Genomic DNA, 18,636 nt, shown 5'->3' with positions numbered 1-18,636 from the left:
ATCTTAAAGACATCTAGGTGGATATACTGGTTCTTACTTTAATTGGATAGTGAACAATGAACATGGAAACTGAAAAGCCAAGACCTGACAATCTTGAGCTGCATCAGTTTACTTGAAGACATACCTCACCTCTACCGGTACAATAGGCTGCTCCCTGAGAGAAAAAGAACAGAACATCTGAGCCAATCTCACTTGACCATTCTTGGAGTTCCTTTTCTGTAGCAAGACAACCACTGAACTGATTCGTTGCCCATAGAGCAGTTGCAGCATTGCTGCTTCCACCGCCAAGACCAGCATCAGTGGGAACCCTTTTGTCAAGATGAATCTGTCCATAGATTTAAATGGAAAACAAACACCAAATCACAAACACCAAATCACTTCTCTGGATACATAACATTGCTGTTAAAAAAAAAAAAAAAATTATCAAGAATATTGTTAACTACTAAAAAAAAATATGAATGGATTAACAGAAAAAGATAAGCAGAGAGGAAAAATTATAGAAGTATTACCGGTACCCATGATTATAGATCGCCACGGGTTCTTGACCCAGCAGTGGCTAGGAATGGCACCTGAGCCAATAAGAATAAGCAGCATTAACAAAAGAAAACACAGAGTTAGAAACTATTCTCATAAGGCAACACTTTTGAGTGCATCAGGCTTATTACAAACGACTGATCAATAATTGTTAAACCAGAACTAATCAAACAATATAAAGTAGGAACAAATGCTATAAATTAACTATAATCCTCGTTTAGACCTTGTCAAAGTCATCTCCTCCTAAATGCGTATCACCAGAGGTAGAAAGAACCTCAAACACCCCATCTCCAACCTCAAGGACTGCACAACAAAAGATAAGCCAACAAAAACATCAAGTACCACAGAACTCGTGCACAAATCAACTAATATCAAAAAGAGAAATTGAGAACATTTTGCGATCGGATACTTCCATTGATAGAGCCAACAAAAGAGTTCAAATTTCTTTCTTTCTTTTTTTTTTCTCTCTTTTTTTTTTTTTTGGTTTCAAATCAGGACTAACAGCGCAGTTACACGACATGAACAACAGTGCTGACTGAATTTCAAGAATAGATTACCAATCTGTGCAATTTCTCTGCTAAACACACTATCATTAACTTCAGGGAAATTATAACAATTATAACAAATAAAAAAAACCTAACCATCCATCTATATGAATTTTAAACAAGCCATAGTCTTTATACCTGAGACATCAAATGTACCACCTCCAAGGTCAAATACTAGAATGGTTTCATTATTCTTCTTCTCAAATCCATAAGCTAATGAAGCAGCAGTAGGTTTATTGATGATACACAGAACTTCTAAACCAGCAATACGGCCAGCATCTTTTGTTGCTGTTCTCTGGGAATCATTGAAATATGCTGGCACCGTAATTACTGCTTTAGTAACTTTATCATTCAAAAATTTGGAAGCATCATCCACAAGCTTTCTCAAAACCTAGCAAGAAATATATCACTGTTTCAATGAATCATGAAAACAATCAAATACACATCTAATTATTTTTGAGCATCAAGAGGACAAAAAACTATAAGTTCAAGGAAGACCATTTTATTTTTTTCTTCAACACAGGAGCACAGTCACATATACTATATGTATATAAAAAGTCATAATAAAAAAAAAAAGATGGGATCTTCATCATGGCTTCGACAAAAAGAAATTAGGGCACGGCTAAAATTTTCATTCCAATGTGAGTTTCAATCGACTTGAGCTTGGCATATAAACAAACATGTAATATACACAAATAAATCCAAATATACATACAGACAAGATGAAGGTAGGGAAAGTGAAGAGATTGGAGATCTCCTCCTCCTCCTCCTCTCTTTCTCTCTCTCACACACACACATCCGGACTTGAAGCAAAGACTTAAGTCTAGTTCAACGAAGTAGAGAGTGAAGAAAAGAAGAAAAGGATGTGTTTAGACACAAATCAACTTGTAGTTTCTTGCTTACAATTTCAATTTCAATAACCAAATCGAGAGAGACGGAGAGACGGGAAGGAAGAGCTTGAGAGAGAGAGAAATCGATACCTCGCTGGTGCAGATGGCGATGGCGATGGCGGTGGCGGTGGCGGTGGCGGTGGCGGTGGAGCTTCGAAATCGAAATCGAAATCGAAATTAGACATTCAGATGAAATCAAAATCAGAGAAATCGAGCTGGTGCAGATAGTGGTGGCGGTGGAGCTTCGAAACAGAAATCGAAATCAAAATCGAAATTGAGAGAGAGAACTTCGATTAGGGCTATAGCGAGAGATGACTTGATCCGTTGAGACGGTTAGAGAGAGAGAGAGCTAACGAGAGACAGAGTGAGTGAGTGAGAGATTAGGGCTAGAATGTATTATATTTGATATTCACCCGCTCACTCATTTAAGAGAGAGAGAGAGATAGGACTTTCGAAGACGTTTTCAAACGCCTTTGGTTTCTAAAACGGTGCCGTTTTGATATTAAACAAAAGCGACGTTTAGAAAACGTCGTTAAATATGATAAAACGCGACGTTTAATAAAACGCCGTTAAATAAACGTCGTCTAAACCCACATTTCTTGTAGTGTATAAAAGCCTGCAAAACATAACATAATCATTAACAAATCAAATTTTGTCACATGATTTATTAATTTCAAATCAAGATTACACAAAATGGTCAAATCACAAGTTATCACATGTTAAATCATGTAGTGTTCAACATGACAAGCCTTAAGCCAATCACATTAAGCCAATTGTACCAATAAAATTATGGCACATCATAAAAATAATATTTTGACATTTATCTATAAATAAATAAAAAATAATTATTAAAGAACTTGAAGTCTATTACGACTGCCCTCCGCCCACACCTATAAATAAGGGTGATCTTCAACGAAGTTTTGAATATAACTATACAAACAATTCTACATAAACAAATCATGTAGAGAAAAAAACTCATAAGGTTTAAAATTCCAAAGCACCAAAGAAGTTTTCTCGCCAAAGCCTTCGATTTTAAGGCAATTACTTATGACAAAACTTCATACAAAACTACCACACTTTAAGTTTAGAGATTCAAATCAAAATTTGTCATGAAACTCTATAAATTTAGTGTCTTCTACTAAATTGATAAAAATTCTCCAAATCTAATTTAAAAATAAGTTGTCAAGCCCTCGAGTCAACTAATCAAATTCGTCATCTTCTTCAAGCTATTTGGAAAACATTTCGTCATTTGATTCGAGAATAAGCTGTCGAGACCGTGAGTCAATTTATCATATTTGTCGTCTTCTTTGTGCTACTTGAAAGAGATTTCGCTATTTGACTCGAGAGCAAGTTCTCAAGTCCTTGGGTCAATTTTTCAAATTCGTTGTATTCTTTGTGCTACTTAGAAGAGATTTCACTGTTCGATTCGGGAATAAGCTATCAAGCTCTTGAGTCAACTATTTGAAGAGAAGAATCAGATGATCATTCTTCTGGACAAGAATATCCAGAGATTGAAATCACATCATTTAAGCTTAATAAATTTATATTCATCATTCTATTTTTATGTCTTTATTTTGCAAACAAGAAATTTGTGTATACAACATTAATTGAGAGAAAACAAAAATATCCGTTATTTCCTTCACATCTATTACCCTCTCCATATCTCTCTTTTTCACTCAATCCCTTTCTAACTCTGTCTCTGTCAACACAATTAGTCCCCATCGCACCACCATGTTCTTTTCCCTCTTTTCCTAAACGGCACCTAACAACCCCCTCATCACTGCCATCAAGCAACCATCATCTGTTAGATATGCCTTGTCGCCATTCAAAATCATTGTTTATGCCTTTGTCCCCACTACACTATCTCCACTTCTGCCTTTTGCCACCATATTCTTATTTACCTTCTTATTCTTCTCCAACCCCACATCTCTCCTCCCACCGTTGCTTCTTGTTTAGATCTACAACTATCATCACCCTTCTTGCCCAAATCCAGATCCGCGACTAACGTCGTCGAGTATTACTGCTACATCACCCTTAGCTAGCCTCCATTTGATCACCTGTGTGACTCCAAATACTATCGCCTCCAACAACCACCTCCCCCATATCCATATCCTCTCTCTTTTTCACATTATGGTTTAGGGTTAGGGTTTGATTTCTTAATTTTGTATGGGATTTATTATTTTATTATTTTTTCTTTTATTTATTGATTTTTTTTTAAATTTTTTTTTCTTGTTTTGTTTTGTGGATTGTTGATTGGTGATGGGGTGATGAGGTGATATGATAGTAGATGCGAGATAAAGGTAGTGGTAAGGTAGCTATGTATTGAAGGCAGGGGTACTGGGAGTAGACAATGGTGGAGACATGGTGGTTGTATAGTGGGAAGAACGAAACATGGTGCAAATTGGGAGATAAAGAGTAAGGGAATAATGGGTGTACAGTGGTGGAGAAGAGAATGAGGAATAGTGAAGTGTTGTTTTTTTTTGGTTTTTGTTTTTGTTATATTATATTTTACAGTTGAGATCGAGGGTATTTTGCCTTTACATATTTTGATCTACAACTACCATCACCCCTCTTGCCCAAAAATAAGTTCTTTTTGTATTTAATGAGACATGTATACTAAACATATTTTTTTTGATAATGAGTTTAGTAACTAATCTTTTAATTTATTTTCTTATTTGAAGTTAAATTTGGTGTAAAAGTTTGATAATAGTCGTAGTGTAGAGAAAACGTGTTTGATAACCATATTTTTATCAATGAAAAATGTTGTCAAAATTCACATTTTACTAGAATTTCAATCAATAAGAAATTTAAAAAAAAAAATGAGTCAAGAAAAACATGTTTAATGTTGGTAGCATTTATGTCTTTTTGTTTATGTTTAAAAAAAAAATTTGCAAATTGATTTTAGTTTAGTTTCGAAAAAATAAAAATAAAAAATATGTTTGGTTTGAACAAAATGTTTAAAAAAATTTAAAAACTAAAACTAGAAAACATATGTGTTACTTTAGGCACCTCATTTTTGACTAGCCTTGAGACTTGTGCGTTCCGTGAAAAGCTCTCGATGATGAAAGTAAAAATCATTTCAAACACAATTCATGGTTGGAGAGAGAAAAACATTCCTAAACTTGTTTCAGCCAAAGAGTTTTCCAAACTTTCAAATCTATTTTTCAAAGGCAAGTGGTACCTTCTCGTTCGTTTCAGCCATTCATAGCATTGTATTTTCAAAAGTATTGAGCTATTTTCCAAAAAAGTGAGCTTAGAAAGCCAAAATGAGCGAGAAGATGGGAAAACTTTTTGAGAAAAGTATGGCCATATATCTCTTGGTTGACCAGATACTTTTTGAGAAACACAACGGACAATTTTGGTCTAGATAAGTGCATTCAGACAAGTTCTGTTCAAATAAGCACATCTGGACCCTTTTTGCTTTGAAGGATACTTTTTGAGAAAAAGCGATGACGGACCACTCTTGGTTAGCCGTATAACTTATGTATGGATTTGGCATTTGACTCTAGGCAAACAAATTTCTCTTAAGGTGTCCTCTAGCATCTCGGAATATGCCATCCAGATCCTTGAGGACCAAATGACATATTCCAAGCATCCCAAGCCTATATAAAACCCTATTCTTGGAGAGACAAGGGTTTGTGAATTTGGCTGGTTGATTGTTGAGTGGATTAATCATTCTAGTGAGAGTTAGTGAATTTTAAACATTGAGATTCATACATATTCTCTATACCTATATACTTGGACTATCTTTTTCATCCTTTTGCTTGGAGACTTGGAGCTAGAGATCTTCACCAACTTAAGGAAGCTTGGATTGGAGCTCATGACTAGCTTAGGTCTGTTAGCTTTAGAGGTAATCCCTGTTAGGGAAAATATATGATTCCCCACAAGTAAATCAATCAATGAGAATAAAAACTAATGCGAAAAAATTAAATCAAAAGCAACACAAGAATTTTTACGTGGTTCTCTCAATGAGAGGTACGTCCACATGATTGCAATCCGATTCCACTATCAACCAAAGAGTTTCTAAACGATTACAAACGAGACACGAATGATCTCACAAAATCACCTTTTGTGAAGCCCCTGAAAAATGTATTCACTTTAAAGACCTTAATGTTTGAATTATTTTCTTAAAGCCCCTCGGTTACTTGAATTATTTCAGATCTTGTCGGTTAGCATTTTTTTTTTTAGCAAAATACGAATTTTTCTAGCCAGATTAAGTTCCCTAACCTAATTTAATTTAATTCTACATGAGTGAGGTTCCAACACATGTATTTAACTCCAAGCCCTCACTCTTTATTTAAATTCAAAATTTACCCCAAAAACTAGTACTTGTACCTTTGTACCATGAGTACCATCAATCAAGATATATATATATATATATATGTATACACCTTGAGGAGTGTGTCCTAGAGCCTAAAATTGATAAAAAAAAAAAAATAGCCCTTCACTCTTCCCGAGGGCCGGCCATTCTAGGAGGAAGTGAGGATACAATTTTCGAAGTCTATCATAATGAAAATCTAGAAACTCACCAACCTAGTACCCTAGACCTAGGATGCTAATTCCAAAACTAGTTTCATTACAACTAAATGTTGCTTAAACCTATGAGTAAGCCTCCCAAATAATCTCTATTCCTTTAAAACTTCAAACAAATCCTAACATTTCCATCCATTTCCAACTAATGGGCTTTCAGGATTTTTTACATCAAACATTGTCTATATATACCAACACCCCCCTAGCTTGGAAAGCACAAATAACACACTCACACACACTTTCGGCTAGAGAGAGGGAGGAGAGCAAGAGAGAGAATCTAGAGAAGAAGAGGGAGGAAGAAGAGAGCCTTCTCGTGCAAAGCTTAGTAGGTAAGCCACAAACACAACCTTCTCTTTCATTTTCCTTTTTTTCAATACATGTTTCTAAGGGTCCTAAATAATGTTTTCAGATCTGTTAGTAATGAGTTCTTATGTTAAAAATGCTAAGGGTTGAGTATTGATTCCATCTCTCTTGTATTTTCCCCATTTTGGCACAAAACCATCTTTTTTTATACCAATCTCTCAACTTTCCAAGGACACTCTTTGAAGAAAATTTTCTGAGTTAAATATATGTTAGTTAGCATGTTTTCTTTGCAAAAGAAAAGAAAACTTTCCCTTGGTGGAACCCTTTTCTCATAAATCTTCTTGTTTTGGGCATTGAACCCTAGAATCTGTTTTCGCAGCCCACTTTCAAAAATTCCAGAAAAATGTATAAAATTATTCTGGACCTCTATTTTATGTCAAAATCTTCCTTAAGGACTTATCTTTCAACTAAAATTGGTTTCATATAAAAACATTAAGCGGTTTGCAAGGAAATCAAATTTTCGTAACGGTTGACGGACCTGGACAGAATCTGGACAGCGCTGGAATGTTTTCTAAATAACTTGAAATCTAGAAAAGCAATCCCATTTCCGAAATATGTTCTAGAAACTAGATCAAATTCTCTACGAACCATAGGAAGGCCGAGTCCGGTGAAAGATCTAGAATAGTCCTTTCATTTTAATCTTTATGCGATATTAAATCTGGAAATTTCGTTATGCATGGATGTCTTATGCCCTTGTGTTCATGAAAATGTTTATTAGCTTATGATCATATCTTGGCATGATATTGTATGTGTTATGGTTATGTTCTTTTTCTTCTTCATCTTATTGATGCATGCTTGTGTGGATACTATTATCGTGTTAAGTTGTCTAATCTTGATTTAAAACACTTAACTCAATGGAAAACTTAATTGGGATGGTATTGGGTTTTCGATCACTTGAGTAATGAAAAGATGAAAATATGTGATGTATGGATTGTTGGGATGTGTTCTCTATTTGGAAGTTAAAGTCTTGCGCAAGTGGTTTTCGGAACCCTTGAACGGAGCGGTTGTATTCGGACCCTAGGTGGTTTGGTATGAGGAGGGATTCGGGCAAGGCCCTATTTTACCGTTTCTTTTGAGGCCCTACGGTTGGCGCTACGCGGCATATAACCATTGGTAGGCTTCCGAGGTTAGTTCTGCAACAAAGCAACGAAAGAGGGGGCATACCGAATAATCCGCGTCCGATTCTTGTGATTGGAAGGACGAAATCTCTTTGAGGGATTTCTAGTTTACTAACATCTAACTTGTAACCCTTTATTTATTTAGTATCATGCTTTACTACTTGATGTTATAATTGTGATTGCGTATTGGACTGGGAAAAAGGGGCGGGGTGTGTGTGTGTATTTACTGGGCATTCAAAGCTCACGGCATATCATGCCAGGTGCCGAAGAGGAACTTATAGCTGGAGACGACGAGCCAGAAACCTTCGAAGACTTTTGGCTATCTTAGGAAAGTTAGAAATTTCCTTTTGATATTTTGTAAGACTCATATGAAGATTTAAAATTTCTTTTTGGGATGTAATGTAATGGAACAAGCTTTTGAAATTAAGGATATTTGTGGTTGTTATGTACTTATGCTCTCTCTCTCTATATATATGTATATATATGTATACACCTTATCGTTGGTTATGAGTCCTTGTGTCAATACTTGGTAAGATCTGTTAAAAGGGTAGTGCGCTGCCTAAGAAAGCCGGACTTAGAAGGGAGGCTAACTTGACTCCTCCAGCGATTTGGGATCTTACTTGGTTATTGACCATAGGACTCATTAGTGACTGTCCCTTGACTGCAAGCTATAGTGTAGATTCGGGGCATCACAATTTGGTATCAGAGCCTAGGTTCAACCCTTACCCACTCGTTTCGACCTGCGGTTAGAGGCTACCTTGCCCCGACTATGTTATATTATTACACTACCTATTCTATCAATGAAAAGACATCAACAATAGAATCTTTCTTGACCTATCTTAGGGAATTTCTTCGAATTTCGGGCACACCAACATCAACTCATGAGGACTTATTTCAGGATCGTGAAATGGTTTTAACTTTGAGTGCAGCCTCACATCGCGCAGTAGGGGTACTATTAGTTCAACGCGTCTTTTATCAATCGTCGTACCGTCATCTTGTATTCGTAACCTTTATTCGATGTCATCCTTTTCCAAGATTAAGTCCTGTCCACCTAGTCCTATTTTATATACTACTATTTGTAAATTTGACCTCCTTTGACCCTTGATTATTTTATTTAGCCCAAGGCTTCTTGTAAATAATTTCATTTCTTTACTCGGTGATGAATCTTGGATATTCAGTTTGAAACGCGGTTGGCCAACGCAATTTCAAGTTAAATATCTAGTTTAGTCACTATATCTATAGCCTTGATCACATTGAAGTTCGAAACCATAACATCATACCATTCATCCATATTTCAGTTAATCCTGATGTCATCACCATAACTACTTCTTATTCTTCGTCTCCACTTCAAACCAATTTTAAGAATCTTGTAATTATTATTATGTATACATGAAGTTGTGTTGTGTGAATCCCCTGGGATAATTAAACTCTAACTTAAGATTAGTTGATTACCCATAAGGAATTGTCTATGTAGTTAGAACTCGACTTACGCTTTACCCTATTCAAAGAACGACAAATGGTGGACCACACTCCGAGACAAGTAATAACTCGAGCTTGCTAGCAACGATAGGAATGCGGTACCAGGTAATTGAAACCTTAAGAATGGACTAGTAACTGTGACCCAAAATCCCGAACCTTATTAAGAATCAAATTCTAGGGGAGTCTTGCCATCTTTGTGGAAATAATTGGCACAACATTGACTTAAGAATGAGAAGAGGTAGAATCCAAGAGGATTTGGAGCTTGCGGGAAGTAAACCAACTTTATGAGGGACCAAAAGGAGCAACCGGAAGGATACAACACCACATTCCAAGATAGAAAAGGGAAGGAATTATATGGAAAGAAGTCAATGATGACTATTTAAGAGGAAAAGGACCAAAGGACACTAGAAACCAGACCACATTAGCACCCTATGTCAGGCATAAACAATAATGGATGGATATGATTAATGACTAACTTAGGGAAGATGTTATTAGGAAATGTTCGTACGACTAATTTTAAAATCCTGAGTCATGAAGATACCCTACTCTGATCTCATCTTAGAAATAGAATTGTTACTCATACCTTAGCTATTATCAATAGTTATCCATAGAAGGAGATGACTTACCCATCCAACGGAATGATTTTACTATTTAAGGGGGATAGACAAGACTCCATGACTTTAACAAAATGTATGACGCAGTGGCGCGATCAACTTGCGGGTAGGATAACAAGTCTGATTTTAAATGAGGAAAGCCAAGAAAAATTAGAGCTTCCACGCGTAGTATGCGAATATACAGATGTATTTCCTACGAAATTACAGGGATTGCCACCAACCAGGGAGGTAGACTTTAGTATTGAGCGACAACCTAAAACTACCCCAATATCGCATGGCACCCGCAGAACTACGAGAATTAAAGACACAACTACAGGAGTTGCTCGAGAGAGGATTCATTAGGACAAGTACTTCGCTATGGGGAGCACCCATGTTTTTTGCCAAAAAGAAGGATGGGTCGTTGAGGCTATGCATCGATTATTGTCAACTCAATCGAGTCACAAAAAAAAAAAAAAAACCCGATACCCACTCCTAAGGATTGATGACCTTTTGACCAACTTAGAGGCTCAAGGTGCTATTCAAAGATCGATCTCAGGTCAGGTTACCATCAACTACGAGTCAAGGAGGAGGATATACCAAAAACTGCCTTTCGTACTAGATATGGCCACTATGAGTTTGTAGTAATGCCCTTCGGACTAACCAATGCATCGGCAGTATTCATGAGCCTAATGAATAAGATCTTTAGACCATGCCTTGACCAATTTGTAGTAGTGTTCATTGATGACATCTTGGTTTATTCAAGGTATGAAGAAGAGCATGAGCAACATTTAAGGACTGTCCTTCAAGTTCTTAGGGATAATCGGTTATATGCCAAGGCGAGTAAATGTGAGTTCTGGTTGAATGAAGTAAAATTCTTAGGGCATGTAGTATCAGAGAATGGAATTGCGGTGGATCCAACCAAGGTGGAGGCAGTATTAGATTGGAGACAACCAAAAATCGTGTCAGAAATCCACAGTTTCTTAGGATTGGCCGGTTATTACCGGAGGTTCATCCAAGATTTCTCCAAACTAGCTAAACCAATGCCTCGTTTGACGCAAAAGGAGTAAAGTATGAGTGGGATGAAGCTTGCGAAAAATCCTTCCAAGAGCTAAAGAAGAGGTTAACTAGTGCGCCAATTTTGACCATCCCAGAACGAGAAAAGGGGTACACTGTGTATTGCAATGTGTCTAAAGAAGGGTTAGGTTGCGTGCTCATGTAAAATGGAAAGGTAGTCGCGTATGGATCCAGGCAATGGAAACCTCATGAGCGCAACTACCCCACACATGACTTGGAGTTAGCAGCCATAGTTTTTGCCCTAAAGCAATGGCGACATTACCTATATGGGGAACAATTTGAGATTTTCACAGATCACAAGAGTTTGAAGTACCTATTTACACAGAAGGACCTTAACTTGAGACAGAGGCGATGGATGGAGTATCTTGAGGATTTCCAGTTCACTCTCTCATATCATCCCGGTAAAGCCAATGTAGTAGCGGATGCTCTAAGTCGCAAGAGCAGAGGGATGATGGCTAAGATCTCCGTCAAAGAATGGGATATGGTTAAGACACTCAATGAATTTAGGATCCAAGTAGAATCTCAAGATACAAAAGCATATCTTAGTGTACAGAAGGTGATGCCTAAGTGTAGACGCGCCCCGAACGTCCCAGGAAAATCCCGTTTTATTCATTGGGCTCACTACAGCTCGGACTCAAATGTCATGGTTCTTAATTTGATCTCGCAAAGTGCAATACGAGATTGATAAATCACCAAAGAGTCCAAATCTGGCAAATCGTTTTTGAAAAACTAATTTTTAGAAAGAAGTGTCAAACATGGACTGCTTTGCCAGATACAGAGTTGCCACATAAATATTTTTTTTTGGGGGAATTTAGGAAACCCTGACTCGTGCCTAAGGCCACATGTCTGTCATCACCAAAGTTGCCTCGGCTCGGGAACTTGGGTACGATTGGGGAAGGTCATGCAATGAGCACTCCCGCTCTCCCGATCGAAGATCCGCCACTACTAAATATGATATCTTGTTTTTGAAAACATATGTGTTCTTATTCCTGTTTATTAGCCTAGAATTGCTACGTGATGCGCACAACATACAAGTATAGACTGGATCGTCTAAGTTGGAACAAAACATCTCATGTTTGTTTTTGATAGCGGTTTGCTACTCGCCAATAGGCTAAAACGCAGATTTTGCCACCCTCAAGTGGGCTTAGAAACACAGGGTGATTTGCCACTCTCAAGTGGGCTTAAAACTCGCAATCGATGAATTGTTCCAATTTAAATAATCCAACCTTCACCCACAGGCATTCAGGCAGGTATATCACATAAGCAGTTAGTCTCATGGCAAGCATGCTATCATGGCAGTCACTCACACACATGCAAGGATTGCTAAAGCATAAACAGAAACCGAGTACTCTGAGCCAAAACAGAAACTAGTTACTAATCAATGCATGATCCTAGTTTATGTTAAGATGGCTAATGCAACACATGCAATAATGCAACTAAGATAGGCTCGGCTATTCTAAGATGACATATGAGATGCTATAGATAACATGTATTCAACTTGAAATTGAAATACAATGTAGTTAGTATGATGCGCCGAGCCCGGTGCATGCAAGACAGATGAATGGATGCAAACATGCAAAGCATAAGGATGCTAATTGAAACATGCCCTAAAACTAACCATCATAAGCTAGTAAATAAAAGGGAGAAAAACGTGGGCTTGGAAGACATGCATCACACACACGCACGTTTATTACAGTAGTTGGCCCTCTCGACGGAGGGTCCGAACAAATAATACAAAAATCAACTAGCTAATCTAAGGTAATCTAATTAAACTAGTTATTACATAACCACAATGAATAACAAATTACAGCTAATTATTACACAACTCTAATTAATTAACAAACTAACTAAGTAAACAATTAAACTAGCATGCAAACTACATGAATGTGGACTGCCTCAACTTTGCCTTGAATGATAAAGGATGCATGCATGCTCGAGTCGCCTTGTCGGGAAATCCATCGCGATGCCCCAACTTACCTTTGTTTGCAATTGATCTCAGAAACTTGTACAAAGCTCCAGAGAGATGGAACTCCACCCCGGGAAACTGTTGGAAGGCTGCCGACCAGCTTATAGGCATGGGAGACCAACTAGGAGGGCCACTGACCAGTTTTTGCTCACAGGGTGGTCGGTCAGGCAGAAAACCTGGTCGGCCGACCAGTTCCTTCTCCTGGTTTCTGTTTTCTGCAACAAAGGGAAAGGGAAGGGCACAACAAAGTATTTTCAACATATGTGTGCACGACCACTGTCCCCATCATTGCATAAGCTCTAGGGAGTGTAGTCCTCGATCCTCGGGCCACCAATCACCCATCCCGATGCATGATGGCCGAGGAGTCGAATTGCATGACTCAATGTGAAATGAATGCACATACAAGCACCTAAAGCCAACAACTCCGTCATGGGTAATCAAGAGTGTCGGCGACCGGGAATCGAGGCACGTTTCGTCACTTTGAGTACGAAATGTCCCTCGTTTCCCGTGTTCGGACTAACTCCTATTCCGAACACAATGCAACAAACAATGGTATGCACAATGCGACTCTAAGCATGCAACCTAAATGCTATGCAACTAAGTGATGCAAGCATGCAAAGGATGACATGACAGCATGCACAATGCCAATATGAAATGCAACATGGACAACCTAACAAGGCTAATGGCATGCACAATGCACAATGCTAATGCTCACATACTCAATGCAAGACAACCTATGCAACAATATGGCAAGATGCGACTAGCATACACGATGTGAATATCAAATAGCATACTCAATGCGACGAACTACATGGCATGCGCAATGTTGTGAACTACAATGGCATACTAAATGCAAAATGGACTTAAACCAAAATGAGTGGGCCTCAGCCACACTCAAATCAGTGGCCAATGATGATGAAATCAAGGCACCAAAACACATGCAAACATACAAAATACAATGGCCCAAGCCTAAGGCACAAAAACACGACTTTGCACATGCAATGAAAGGAATAAACATGGAGTACAATGGCATATATTCCAGCTCTAAAATGGCATATAACATGACTCCAAAATGATTCTGAATCATGCAAACAACTCACACAACGCATGTTGAATGGCTCAAGTATTGAAACTAGTGAAGTGCATTACACTATAGGCATGCAAAGCGATGCTCAAATGATGAAACCAACCCCAAACAGACCCTATGCAGGCCCAAAACAGTAGCAAAATGGATTGGGGTGATGGCTTGAAAGGCACAAAAGTGAAGCTTACGCAATGGCTCTTAAATAGAGCATAAATGCACAACTCTAAAGAGCACTTAAAGCATGGAAAATATGGAAGTGTAGCACCCCTATAAGCTCTGAAATATCATGCTCAATGATGCCAAACCTTGTAAATAGCTCAAGTTAAACATGCAAGGGACCTTAAAACTCAAAGCTAGGCAAGGCTATTACACTACAAGCATGCATGGCAAGTATCATTCGACCAAGAGGCCTCAAAACAAAGCCAAGGCAGCCCAAAATATGAACAAAATTAGTTTGGATCATGGCCAAAATATGCTAGAGTAGAGGGCCAAAACATCATGCATTTCAAGCTAGTAAATCATGATTTACACTACAAGCATATGAAGCATATGAGAGGCTACCAAACCAGCCAAAAATAGAATCATGGCATGCCAAATGATGGCCAAAAATCCACTGAAACAAGACCAATACATGCAAGAATGACATGCTCCTTTGATAAGCCATGAAAGGGATTACTCTACACATGCAAGGAGCAAGCAAAAAGGGATCAAACTAGCCATGGTCAGATCCTAGACAGGTCCTAGAAGTCACCAAAAAGGGCTTGAACCAAGGCTAGGAAGTATGGAAATATGGGCTCCTTTGAAAGGCCAAAAATGCTAGTAAATAAGACAACAAGAGAGAGGGTCACCCCTCTCTGATTTTGGCCCTCAAAACCACATTCTCACCACTAAAAATCCCCTAGATTTCAGTGGTAGGAAGGCCAAGCAAAGACTAGTTCGAATGCCTTATGGCATGGCACAAAACAATGATAAATAGAGCATGTAAGAGGGTAGATGACCCTCAACAACAAAAGAGCCTTAAACAAACATGAAAAACACTTAAATATGAAGCTTTTTTCAGTTGACAACAAAGCTTAAATAAGCATGCAAATGAGGCTAAGAGAAGGATCAAAACAATGCTTAAAAGAGGGAAAAGTGATTACCCTTGAAGCTCAGCAAAACCAGCCAACTTCTGGACCAAAAACTCAACCTTTGAGACCTCTCAAGACCCTCCAAGAACTCAGTAACAATGGTGGAGGTGTTAGGCTATTAGGTTGTGTGCAATAGGTCAAGAACAATGCCCTTTTTGAACCCAAAATGAAGAGATATGGAGAGAGATATATATATCTTGGCTTAGCAAAATTTTTGGAACCTGGTATAAGGAGAGGGAGGCCCTCTCTTATAGAGGAGCCAAGGTTTAAGCTTCCTCAAGAAGCTAGAGCAAGGGTTCAAGCTTCCTCAAGAAACTAGAACAAGGGTTCAAGCTTCCTCAAGAAGATTGAGCAAAGGTTCAAGCTTTCTCAAGAAGCTAAAGCAAATGTGCAAATCCTCCATACACGTGTATGGAGGATACAATCTGTGCCTTCTAGCTGGCATAGCTGACATCCACTCAGTCAGACAAAACATGAGAAAGCTGGCCGACCAGTTAAGGTGGTCGGCCGACCAGGGCAAGTGGTCTCCCACATAAAAACTGGTCGGTGGCTCCATTCGGTGGTCTCCACTTTGAAAGTAAGCTAGTGGTGTGGTGGGAGACTAGTAATTGTGGCCCAAAGATTAGGGAGACTAGTTTCCTGACAAGAAAATCGGCTGGCGGGGGAAAAGTAGTCTCCAAGGAGAAAAAGTGGTCTCCCACCCTTGTACCACTTCCCAAACAAGGAAAACAAGGTCCATGCCAAAAATGAACCAAGACGGATGCAAAACGAGAGTTCAGGGGGCAAAGTGCACGGCCGGGTGCCTCGAAAACTGGCTGTTGAGCATTGAAAGTGGCATGCGGCCACACAAGTGGTCTCCCGGACCACAGTGCCCCTCTAGACAGAGGAAACAAGGTGTGTTCCAAAAATCGTGCCAAACGGAGAATGTTAAGTGGTCCCGAACCGAGGCGTACGGTCGACGGCTTCAAAAATCAGAAACTAGTCTCCGAACGGGAACAGTGGCCTACGACCATGAAAACTAGCCTACGACCACTGAGAGATGGTCTACAAGACCTCTCCCTCCCTGCAGGAAGAGAAAACAAAACTTAGTCTGCGGACCGAGTCAAAGCACGAAGAGTTCAGAGGCCCGGAGGCGAGGCTCGCAGCCAAAAACTCTGAAATCTCGAAACGAGCACGACATGCACTATCACCGAGCGCTCAATCGGTGACGTCTGAGTCTTAAGGTCGGTCAAAAATGGGGTGTCTACACTAAGTTGATGAGTGAGATCGTGGAGGCCCAGAAGCACGATCAAGAAGTAGCCTATGTCATGGGACGTCTGGAATCAGGAGAACCAATGCTCGATTGGTAAATTCACCCCGATGGGAGTTTAAGATATCAAGGTAGATTATTTGTACCAAGTGACGAGTTGCTTAGAGAAAAGGTACTTAAGGAATGCCATCATTCTGCATTTGCAGTACATCCAGGAGGGACTAAAATGTACCAAGATTTGAAGAGGCAGTATTGGTGGAATGGAATGAAGAAAGAGGTGGCTAAATTTGTAGCAAAATGTCTAACATGCCAATAAGTGAAGGCAGAACATCAAAAACCAGGAGGAATGTTGCAACCCCTACCAATAGCCAAATGGAAGTGGGAGTACGTGACCATGGACTTTGTTGCAGGGTTGCCTAAGACACCTAGAGGGCGCGATGCTATATGGGTAGTAGTGGATCGCCTCACCAAGTCAACACATTTCTTACCCTAAAGATTAGGGAAATCATTCGACTACATAGAATTCTGGTATCTATTGTGTCAGATCGTGATCCACGGTTCACCTCTCGATTTTGGGGAAGCCTGCAGGAAGCTCTTGGTACTGAGTTATGTTTTAGCACCGCCTTTCACCTGCAAACAGATGGATAATCTGAACGCACCATCCAGGCACTCGAGGATATGTTGAGAGCTTGCGCAATGGATTTTCAAGGAGGTTGGGAATGACACCTACCTTTAATTGAATTCGCCTATAACAACAGTTTTCAAGCTAGCATTGGTATGGCGCATTTTGAAGCATTATATGGACGACCTTGTAGATCGCCGATTTGTTGGACTGAAGTGGGTGATGCAAATCTGATCGGACATGAACTTGTTCTAGAAACTACTGAGAAGGTCAAATTGATCCAACAACGGTTGAAGGCTGCTCAAGACCGTCAAAAGAATTATTCAGATAGGAGGAGAAGGCCATTAATGTTTGAAGTAGGTAGCCACCTGTTCCTAAAGGTGCAACCTAGGCGTGGAGTCGTGCGTTTTGGCAGAAAGGGGAAGCTGTCACCACGATATATTGGGCCTCTTGAAATATTGGAAAGAGTGGGCGAAGTAGCATACAGACTAGCTCTAACCCCGCAGTTAGCAGTGATACACAGCGTCTTCCATGTATTTATGTTGAGAAAATACATCGTTGACTCGTCACACGTCCTCAAATGGAAAGAGATCAGTCTTGACAAAGATGTTACATTTAAAGAAGGATCGGTAGCAATACAGGATAGTCGAGAGAAGAACCTTAGAGGCAAAACGGTTCATTTGGTAAAAGTGCTATGGCGTCATCGGGGAATTGAGGAATCTACTTCGGAATGCCAGGATTGGGTGAACGCAAACTGCCCTGAGCTTTTCGAAGGCAATATGTAGCTGAATTTCGGGACGAAATTTGTTTAAAGGGGATAGGTTGTGAAGCCCCTGAAAAATGTATTCACTTTAAAGACCCTAATGTTTGAATTATTTTCTTAAAGCCCCTCGGTTACTTGAATTATTTCAGATCTTGTCGGTTAGCATTTTTTTTTATAGCAAAACAGGAATTTTTCTAGCCAGATTAGGTTCCCTAACCTAATTTAATTTAATTCTACATGAGTAAGGTTCCAACACATGTATTTAACTCCAAGCCCTCACTCTTTATTTAAATTCAAAATTTACCCCAAAGACTAGTACTTGTACCTTTGTACCATGAGTACCATCAATCAAGATATATATATATATATATATATATATATATATGTATACACCTTGAGGAGTGTGTCCTAGAGCCTAAAATTGATAAAAAAAAAAATAGCCCTTCACCCTTCCCTAGGGCCGGCCATTCTAGGAGGAAGTGAGGATACAATTTTCGAAGTCTATCATCATGAAAATCTAGAAACTCACCAACCTAGTACCCTAGACCTAGGATGCTAATTCCAAAACCAGTTTTATTACAACTAAATGTTGCTTAAACCTATGAGTAAGCCTCCCAAATCATCTTTATTCCTTTAAAACTTCAAACAAATCCTAACCTTTCCATCCATTTCCAACTAATGGGTTTTTAGGACTTT

The 18,636-nt window shown here is 39.0% G+C and overlaps 1 protein-coding gene and 1 long non-coding RNA gene across 2 annotated transcripts; one reads left to right on the top strand and one right to left on the bottom strand.

Annotated features, from left to right (window-relative positions):
* Positions 1–246: 246 nt before the first annotated feature.
* On the bottom strand, positions 247–1,510 carry LOC114306709 (uncharacterized). The gene is made up of 4 exons (XR_014337036.1): positions 1,218–1,510; positions 758–837; positions 510–569; positions 247–325 (listed from the first exon to the last, which is right to left on the bottom strand). It is a non-coding gene; the product is annotated as an uncharacterized LOC114306709 (long non-coding RNA).
* A 9,231-nt stretch (positions 1,511–10,741) lies between these two features.
* LOC145797797 (uncharacterized) lies at positions 10,742–17,962 on the top strand. The gene is made up of 4 exons (XM_082885217.1): positions 10,742–11,027; positions 11,420–11,682; positions 17,100–17,221; positions 17,314–17,962. Exons 1-4 carry the CDS (start codon positions 10,742–10,744, stop codon positions 17,960–17,962), a joined length of 1,320 nt encoding a protein of 439 aa, XP_082741343.1.
* The last annotated feature ends 674 nt before the right edge of the window (positions 17,963–18,636 follow it).

The sequence above is a fragment of the Camellia sinensis genome, chromosome 8 (assembly GCF_055761805.1).
Source record: "Camellia sinensis isolate YWXY chromosome 8, ASM5576180v1, whole genome shotgun sequence".
NCBI lineage: Eukaryota > Viridiplantae > Streptophyta > Magnoliopsida > Ericales > Theaceae > Camellia > Camellia sinensis.
Note: the sequence above shows the minus strand (reverse complement) of the source record. Positions and strands in the feature narration are given on the sequence as shown.

Bases quoted from the DNA above. Each gene is read 5' to 3' on its own strand.
- LOC145797797 (XM_082885217.1), top strand. From the start codon at position 10,742: ATGAATAAGATCTTTAGACCATGCCTTGACCAATTTGTAGTAGTGTTC. The intron at 11,028-11,419 runs GTTTCTTAGGAT...AGATTTTCACAG, and splicing joins AATCGTGTCAGAAATCCACA to ATCACAAGAGTTTGAAGTAC. The intron at 17,222-17,313 runs GCACTCGAGGAT...CTATAACAACAG, and splicing joins AATCTGAACGCACCATCCAG to TTTTCAAGCTAGCATTGGTA.